Here is a 9,722-nt window from a genome sequence, read left to right on the forward strand (position 1 = left end):
GGATTAACCAGGGATTGAGAGGTGCCATAATCTGTAAGTACCTCGTGTTAGTCCGTGAAGCATCTGTGTAACAGCTGATAGTGAGAAAACAGTGTTATATACTTTGGATTGGTGTAAAACTAAGGTTAAGTAGATGAAATTCCTTTCAGTCGTACTGCTCAGGATAGGGGCCTGTGTATGGGCCGCCTCTCAAGGTGAGGGTAGGTGGACAAGATTTATGACCATAGGGTTGCTATGCGAGAGGCCTCCGAGGGGAGCGACGGCGTAGGCAACATTATTTGTGACGAACATCCAATAAAGCAGACCCCGAGTACAAGACCAGGCGTTTTACAATCCCAACCTATATGGATAATATCTTTGGGCGTTACATGTCGAAGTACGAAGATTAACTTCACGTAAGAAAGTCGTCGCCCAAGGTGAGGTGATTGATTTATGTGTTTTGGCACCAGGACCGCCGTTTTGTGTGGAGCCCCACCCAGTGTACCAGACTTTGGCCCTACTGAACATCACTGGGGAAACAACCACTGAGTAGCTAAGTGATATAATATCATTGGATTTATAGTATTCATGGTACAGTTTGAAAATTTTCCCAGTTTTAACTAGTGATAAATGAATACTGTATAGTACTGGGAACAGAGGAATTCAAACTGCCATTACATGGTAACAGCTACTCAGATATTAATGCATGTTGTACTGTAACATCATTGTGATACAACTTAGTACTGTTTGATGTATGATTGCATGCCCAAACAAAGAATACTCTGTAGTAAAGACTGGAGTGTTGTGCTGTGCAGTAGTTGATATTGCTGTGTTGGATGCTGAGCAACAGTAAAGATCATTGTTAGAGTAAAATTGCGATGAATTGCCTTGAAGTGCTTCGTCTATTCATTTGCATTATTATTGTTGCTGTGCAGTACCATTTGAATTGCTGTTGTCAATCTATCTATCTATTGCCAGACGCCTCAATCCCGTTTGGGGTGGCCACAAACAAATCGCCTCCAAGTCGCCCTGTCCCCCGCCATTTCACTGCCCTGCTCCCAACTCACACCCCCCTCTCTCATATACCTCTCCACCCCATCCCTCCATCTCATCCTCGGCCTCCCCCTCCCTCTTCCCCCCTCCACCTCACTCACATACACTCTCTTCGTCAGTCTTTCACCCTCCATTCTGTCCACATGGCCAAACCACCTCAGTGTGTTCCTCATTACGCTTCCTATCACATCCACATCCACACCACAATGCTCCTTTATATCCTTATTCGTCAGCCTGTCTCTCCATGTGACTCCACAGGCTCCTCTTAAATAACTCATTTCCACTGCTCTCACTCTTGACTTGTGTCCTTCCAACAACGTCCAAGCTTCATTTCCATACGTTAGAGTTGGTATCACAATACTGTCATGTAGTAACTTTTTCACTTCCATGCTCACTTCCCTGTTTCTTATCACTGCTTTCAAAGAACCTGCAACCTTTCTTCCCTGCTGTACCCTTTCAAGCACTTCACCCTCCAAACCTCCATCCTTACTCATCACACTACCCAAGTACTTAAACGTACTCACATTTTCCAATTCCTCACCATCCAACCTCGCTGTACATTCACTGACTTCACCCCTCTCAAAGACTATCACTTTACTCTTCCCTACATTCACCTTTAGATTCCGTTTCTTACACACTCTCCCAAACTCATCCACCAAGCCTTGCAGCTCTCCTTCGTCTTCACTCAACAACACAGTGTCATCTGCAAACAACAGTAGCCTACAGGGAGTTTCCAAACACTACCCTCTCTCACCAGGGCCACTCCAACATCCACTACCCTACCTTGTACCTCTTTTATTACCCCATCCATGTACAGACTGAACAACCATGGAGACATGACACATTCCTGTTTCAACCCAACTTTCAAAGAGAAAAATTCACTTAGTTCACCATCCACACGCACTGCAGCCTTCGCACCATCGTACATACTCTTCACAGCATTCAGCAACTTCCCATTTACTCCATATATTCTTAACACTTTCCACAATCCTTGTCTATCCACCCTGTCATATGCTTTCTCCAAATCCTTTAGGCTGTGAATTATAATTTTTGCAGTACTGATTGCTGTGATTGATGCAATTATTTTGCCATTGATTTAACTATATGGTGATTTATTGATTGACATCGTTTGTTTGGGTTTCAGCAGAAGCATTTAGATGTTATTACTGTAACTGTTGGCAAATTGCATTCAGTCTGTCATTTGTCTAGTACTGTAGAAGTAAAATGTCTGATGAGATAGAAGAGCACGAGCTCCTCCACCTGCGGCAAATGTCGAGTCGCTCAGATGCTGCTGACAGTGATAACACTCTTGTCACAGAGTCGGGTGAAAATACTAACAAAAATGTAAGGGAGCAGCATGAGTTGGACGCAGAGCATTTCGCAGCCCATGTAGGTAATCAAGAGAGTCGACAAGCAGATGACGAAGACTGTGTGATGGCGGAGAGGATTCAGGCACTGAAAGGTACGAGAGCCGGTAAATTAGGGGTATTAACCAAAAGACTCAAAAACTTGCAGACACTCATTACGAATGATGATTCCGATGTTCAAGCAGTTAGGTTTGCAATCGATGATGTAGAAGCCTCTGTTTTAAGTCTTGAGGAGTGTCATTTAAAGCTCATTGAAATCCTACACTCACCAGAATGAGGAGGAGCAGCATATGGCAGAATCATACCTTGAACTCACTAGAAAAAGAGCTCATGAACATTTAGGTCAAGCTAGGAGCTGGTTGAGGCGAAAAGAAAATGCTGGGCCTAGTGTGATAGACCCAACGAGATCTGATAGAGTAAGTTCGAGGGCCTCAGGATCAAGGATTACGGTACTGTCGAAAACAACCTCAAAGAATTCTTCATCTAAAAGGAGTGCTATGGCGCACAGAGCTGCACAGGAGGCCAAGCTTAAGAATGCCAAAGAGATTCTCCAGAATAAGCTGCGAGAACTTGAGTTAAAGGCACAAGAAAAAAGCATAGCGCGACAAATAGAGGAATCCAAGTTGAAATCAGAATATATGGCACTGCAGGGTGAAGCTGTGTGGCTGCCGCTGTCTAACAAGTTTGGGACGACTATGAAGAAAGGAAGTCCAGGGGAACGGCTACAGAAATAAGGACAATCGGAGCAAAGTTGAAACCGACACTTGAGAGCGTCCCATGGAACAACCAGGTCTGGAGTTCAGCCAAGGATGACAGACCTATGAGACTCGATCCTTATGCAAATCTATGGCATCCGCGTGTTGAGTTGTCTGATAAAGGCCCTAAAGTTGAGCCATTTCGGCCATCTAAACCTCCTGAGTTAATGACATCTCAGAAAGAGTATCGATGCCATAAGGAACCTCCTCCCAGGGAACCATCCAAGAAAAGTGATGAATGATTGACTCACAGGCAGTAAGCACGAAGTGTGATCGACCACATCTCACGGAAATGCATCATATACCACAGATAGAATTACAAGCCTTTGATGAAAACCCGCTCGATTACTGGCGGTTCATAAGTAACTTTGACGAATCCATTGGTAGTGCTTCAGTTAGTCCTGCTGTTAAGAAGAACCGATTGTGACGGCTGTGTACTGGACCTGCTGCCAGAGCGGTGTCATGTTGTTACATGATGAAAGCTGAAGAAGGGTATAAAAGGGCAAGACAGATCCTGGAGGAGAGGTTTGGTAATGACCTCACGGTATCACAAGCGTGGCTAAACAAGATTATTCAAGGCCCCCAAATACGTCCAAATGACAAAGATGGGCTGCAAGAACTTGCGGATAGCATCAAGGATTGCCTGGAGGTGCTCAAAGCTATCGGTAAAACTGACAGATTAGGCTGAGGGAACAGTATGGTCAAAACAGTGGAGAGGCTGCCTTATGATTGTAGAAGAAAATGGGTCACTGAGGTGGTCCATTTCAAAGGGAAACATGAGGAGTACCCAGATATAGAAAAGCTTACTGAATTCATTGAGGAATCTGCAAAGATAGCGAACGAACCCACTGTATGGAAACGTAGGTAAGACACCATATGAAGAAAAGAAGGGAACAAAACTTAAGAAGGAAACTGCATCCAGGAAAGTTTGTTTCAGTACTGAAGTTCGTGATAGGGACTCTGCCACCACCTCGGTTGAAGGCAAGCAATAAGAAGAAACCATGGTGTCAGCTTTGCAATAAAGAACACTGGTTGCCGGACTGTGAGCAGTTCCAGAATTTGACATCAGAGAAGAGACTGAGTTTTGCCCAGAAAAGGGGACTGTTACAACTGCCTGCGTGGAGAACACTGGGTGGATCAGTGTAGGAAGTGGTCTACCTGTGGTGTAAAGGGTTGCGACTCAGGTGGAAAGGTTCTGGGCAGTAGATGGAGGTCAACAGTTAGAGGAGAAGCCAGCAATGTCTATAGAGGACCAAAAGGTTTTGGATCATTGGGCTCGATCCGTTGTGTTAAAAAACGGTCATTATGAATTACCAATACCGTTCAGGTCCAACCCGCCTGGACTGCACGATTATCGTAGTATGGCAGAGAAGCTCCTTCGATCCCTCAAGCGACGCTTAGCTAAGGATGATAGTCTTCTGGAGTGCTACAGGTCTGAAGTGAACAACTTAGTGGCTAAAGGACATGCTGAACGGGTGCCTGAAGAAGAAATCAGTGCCTTCCCAGGGATGACTTGGTATCTGCCTATGTTTAATGTGAAACATCCCAGTAAACCTGAAAAATTCAGATTATTGTTTGACTGTGCAGCTGAGTCCCAGGGATATTCACTCAACAAGTATATATATAAGGAACCGGATCTCACGAATAAACTGCTTGGTGTGTTGCTTAGATTCAGGCAGGAGAAAATAGCTATTATGGCAGATATTGAGTCCATGTTCCATCAAGTACGTGTCACACCAGAGCACAGGAACGTGTTAAGGTTCCTTTGGTGAACAGACGAAGACATTGCACAGAAGCCCCAAGTCTACAGGGTGACTGCACATTTGTTTGGTGGAGTATGGAGTCCAAGTTCTGCAGGGTTTGCACTTCGTCGCACAGCACTTGATCAGTCCAGTAGATTTAGCTCGTTAGCTGTGAACACTGTGTTGGATAACTTTTGTGCAGACGATTGTTTGAAGTCTGTAAGTTCTGAGGATGCAACAGTGACTCTAGTGACTGAACTTTGTCAGATGCTGTCGTGTGGAGGCTTCGTCTGGCAAAATGGATGAGCAACAGCAAACGAGTGCTTAGCTCAATATCCACAGAAGAACGAGCTAAAGAAGTGAAGAGGATGAACCTTGATCAAGATATTCTTCCAGTTGAACGTGCACTGGGTCTTGAGTGGAACACTGAAGATGACAAATTGGGTATCAGAACAAAATCGAAAAGGTAGGAAAGCACGAAGCGAGGATTGCTTAGTGTGTTGAGTTCAGTATACGATCCTTTAGGTCTTGTTTCTCCCTTTGTGTTGGTAGCTAAGAAGATATTTCAGGATGAGTGCAGACTAGGTGAAGGTTGGGACGATGAGTTGACTCCAAACAGCAAACAAAGGTGGGAAAGGTGGTTGGAAGACCTGCCAGGATTAGAAGAATTTGGAGTTGGTCGCTGTATCATACCACCAGACTTTGGTACTGTCATTAGTTATCAGTTGCATCATTTTTGTGATGCCTATGAGGAGGAATATGGAGCTTTAAGTTATGTGAGAATAAAGAATGAAGCAGGAAGAATCCACTGTACCTTGTTAGCAGCTAAATCTAGGCTGGCACCAATGAAGCAGTTAACAATCCCTAGATTGTAACTCCTGGCAGTAGTAGTAGCAGTAAAATTGGACACTACACTGAGTCAAGAGATGGAAGTAAAGCTCCAAGAATCTGTCTTCTGGACTGATAGTATGATTGTTCTCCATTACATTAAGAATGAGTCTAAGAGGTTTCACACCTTTGTTGCCAACAGAGTGGTAGCAATTCACAGTGGCTCCCGTGCCGTACAGTGGAGGCACGTGAGCACGAGGCTGAATCCTGCTGATGATGTGTCTCGAGGACTGACTGGAAATGAAATGATCACCAATGCAAGATGGAAACAGGGGCCGGAGTTCCTCTGGCAAGAAGAAGTAAAGTGGCCAGAATGCCCTGAAGAAAATCTTGAAATCTTAAACAATGATAAAGAAGTGAAACAGATGCCGACAGCATTAACAGTATCTCAGGTCACCAAGCGTGCAACTGACAGGCTAATAGGAAGCTTCTCAAGCTAGTTCCGTATGAGGAAGACTGTAGCATGGATCCGTCGATTCGGAGCATGGCTTAAAGCAAGAAAACCTGCCTCATGGTGCCTGAAGGGCAAGGATCTTGAAGTTACAGACTTGGAAGGAGCTGGGAATGCTATACTTAGGTATATCCAGAGGAAGCATTACGGTGCCGAAATACAGGCTCTTAGAGCACAAGGACGTGTGCCCTCAAATAGTCCAGTCTACCGCTTAGACCCTATATGCATGATGACGACCTGCTGAGAGTAAGAGGTCGCCTTCATATGGCACCACTCACTGAAGACGCAAGGCATCCAGTGATATTGCCACGACAACACCATGTAGCAGAGTTAATTGTCAGGGAAGGTCACAAGAATACAGGGCACGCCAGGCGAGAGCATGTTGCAGCAGCTGTCCGGCAGTGCTACTGGATACCCAAGTTGCGGCCACTGATTAGTCAAGTAATAAAAGAAATTGCATCACTTGTAGGAGAAGTAGAGGACCGATGGGTTCACAGCAAATGGCCCAGCTACCTCAGGAGAGAGTAACTTCTAACAAGCCTGCTTTCTCGTATGTGGGGATAGATTGTTTTGGGCCCTTCCTAGTGAAGAGGGGCCGGTCCCAGGAAAAGAGATACGGCTGTATCTTTACATGCTTAACAGTGCGAGCCGTACATATTGAAAAGCTGAATTCACTTGGTGCAGATTCCATCATAAATGCTTTGGTCAGATTTATGGCGAGGAGAGGAGCTCCTGAGAAGATTCGTTCAGACAATGGCACTAACTTTGTTGGGGCTCAGAGAGAGATAAGAGAAGCCCTGAATCAGTGGAATAAGTCAAACAAAGTAAAGGATCAACTTCTTCTCAAGCACATCAAGTGGGAGTTCAACCCTCCTGCAGCTTCACATATGGGAGGGATATGGGAGAGACAGATAAGAACAATCAGAAATATTACGACTGTCATCCTAAGGAATAAGGTTCTTGATGATGAGTGGTTAGACACTGTATTCTCCGAGGTAGAAGGAATTGTCAACAGTAGGCCCTTAACACCTGTGTCAGATGATCCCAAAGATCTAGAAGCTTTGACCCCAAATCACTTGCTCTTGCTCCGTCCAGGTCATGCTGCTCCACTGGGTAAAACGTGCAAGCAGGATTTGTATGGTAAAAGATGGAGACATGTTCAATTTATAGCTGATCATTTCTGGAAACTATGGCTTAAAGAGTACCTTCCTTTAGTAGAGTTGCGTCAGAAGTGGCTGGAGCCCCAAAGAAATTTCCAGATGGGGGACTTGGTTATAATGATGGAAGGGGGTACCCCAAGGCAATGCTGGCCTCTGGGGAGAGTTACGCAGGTGTTCACTGGCAGAGACGGCTTGATGCGCAGTGTAGAAGTGCGCACAGCCTACAACAAATCTGTAAGGCCAGTGACAAAGTTGTGTTTGTTAGAGGGCAGCAACACAGTAGGTTAGTTGAGCCTTGAGCAGTCAGGACTCAGGCCAGAATAATGCCTCCTGACTGAGAGTGTGCGACGTGCTCCGCTCTGCAAGGCTAAATAAACTTGTGCATTTGTAGTATTATTGTGTATTCTGTATCACTCCCTCAACTTTATTGTGTACTCTGTATCACTACCTCAACTTAAGTGTACAATCATAGTTTAGTATACTTTGTAGTATTACTTGTGCTTTGTCGCCTTAGTGGAAATTTATGTAAGTGCTTGAGATGTGCCTTGTAGTAGCAGCTTTGTAAATGAGAGGAGTCTCATTTAAGGGGCCGGAATGTTATGGCACATCACGTGAATATAAGGTCTCTCTTATTTTGTGACATAATATTTAGTTTGTAGTGCTTGCTATAGTTTGCATTTAATTAGGTAAGAAATTTATGCATCAGCTAAGGTAAAATAGGAGAACTTTGCATGTATTTAGTTTATATGTACGATCTCTTTGTATGGATACAAAGACTTTGTTGTTTTACACGGGCTAGGCCGCTAGAGGGCCAGAGGCAGACCACCCGCCTAATTGGAAAGAAGTGTGTAAGGGGCTCCGTAATTTTCTGGGGATTAACCAGAGATTGAGAGGTGCCACAATCTGTAAGTACCTCGTGTTAGTCCGTGAAGCATCTGTGTAACAGCTGATAGTGAGAAAACAGTGTTATATACTTTGGATTGGTGTTAAAGTAAGGTTAAGTAGATGAAATTCCTTTCAGTCGTACTGCTCAGGATAGGGGCCTGTGTATGGGCCGCCTCTCAAGGTGAGGGTAGGTGGACAAGATTTATGACCATAGGGTTGCTACGCGAGAGGCCTCCGAGGGGAGCGACGGCGTAGGCAACATTATTTGTGACGAACATCCAATAAAGCAGACCCCGAGTACAAGACCAGGCGTTTTACAATCCCAACCTATATGGATAACGTCTTTGGACGTTACATCCCTCATCTGTCTCTTCCTAGCTCCTTCGGGAGCAGCACCGCCACAACGGCCACCGTATGTGTGGGGGAAGGAACGGCCACCGTACATCCTTCTGCTGCTACCCTTGGAGACTGTGGGACCGCCACAACGGCCACCGTACGTTTGGGGAAGGAGTGGCCACCATATGCCCTTCATCCGCAGTCTCTAGGGTTCTCCCGGAGGAGAAGGGCCCTTGCGCGGCCGGCTCACTACCTCTAGGATGCGTGGGACCCCCTTTACTCTCTCCCTCCAGGTGTGGTTCCCCGGAGGTGCTGCCATTCCAGGAGTGGTGGCGAGGTCCTGTCCCTGCCCTGCAGCCGACCCCTAGACGACACCGGTCCCTGACGGATGCCCAACAGAAGAGGTGCCGCAGTCTGCTCCTGACGGCGCCCTGCTCTGTAGGCAACCACAGCTCCCAGCCTCCCAGGGTCACCCAGCAGGCCCCAAAGCGAGACCGCTCAGGCCTCACTCCCCGTCGGCCCTCCACCCGGAGTAAAAGGCGGCAGGCCCGCCTCCTGAAGTTGTTTGGCCCCAGTCCCGAGGGCCACCTATCAGGTCGAGGCACCCAGATGGAAGGGCCTCCCTGCACCCCAGCTATGAAGCAGGCCCGGGCAGTGACGCCCCCGAGAGCTGTGTATTGTCTCCTGCGGGAGAGCTCTCCGGAGGGGCCCCCTCCCACGCCCGGGCACCACCTCCACTAACCCCAGGGACAAGTGGTTTAGTGACGACGGCCCTTACCCCTCAGGTCGTGTCAGAACTAAGTGAATGGACAGAAGTGAAGGTGACAGTAAAGCAGTGACCATATAATATAAAATGACGATCAGTGAATATAACCACAAGGGGGAAGTGACAGTAAAACAGTAGCGATACATATAAAGTGACAATCAGTGAATATGGACACAAGAGCAGAAGTCAAGGGTCAGTGGGGCAAGTGTGCTATACCGAAGTACTGTGTCTATGCCCAAGCCCTACGGAACCAGGGAAACCTCTCAGGGCGTCCCGAGATAGACTAAAACATGCCAGTAAGGACAGAACTAGAAAATAGTGTCACCGCAGCTAAATGACA

At 46.3% G+C, this 9,722-nt stretch overlaps 2 protein-coding genes across 2 annotated transcripts; both read left to right on the top strand.

Annotated features, from left to right (window-relative positions):
• Window positions 1-4,392: 4,392 nt before the first annotated feature.
• Window positions 4,393-4,926, top strand: LOC145414440 (uncharacterized). Its single transcript, XM_080283994.1, has one exon. It carries the CDS (start codon window positions 4,393-4,395, stop codon window positions 4,924-4,926), a length of 534 nt encoding a protein of 177 aa, XP_080140120.1.
• A 1,794-nt stretch (window positions 4,927-6,720) lies between these two features.
• On the top strand, window positions 6,721-9,455 carry LOC145414441 (uncharacterized). The gene is made up of 3 exons (XM_080283995.1): window positions 6,721-7,674; window positions 8,941-9,148; window positions 9,310-9,455. The coding sequence occupies exons 1-3, from the start codon at window positions 6,721-6,723 to the stop codon at window positions 9,453-9,455; spliced, it is 1,308 nt and encodes a 435-aa protein (XP_080140121.1).
• The last annotated feature ends 267 nt before the right edge of the window (window positions 9,456-9,722 follow it).

The sequence above is a fragment of the Coenobita brevimanus genome, chromosome 99 (assembly GCF_032717465.1).
Source record: "Coenobita brevimanus isolate Jiangsu-jjx chromosome 99, ASM3271746v2, whole genome shotgun sequence".
Classification (NCBI taxonomy): domain Eukaryota; kingdom Metazoa; phylum Arthropoda; class Malacostraca; order Decapoda; family Coenobitidae; genus Coenobita; species Coenobita brevimanus.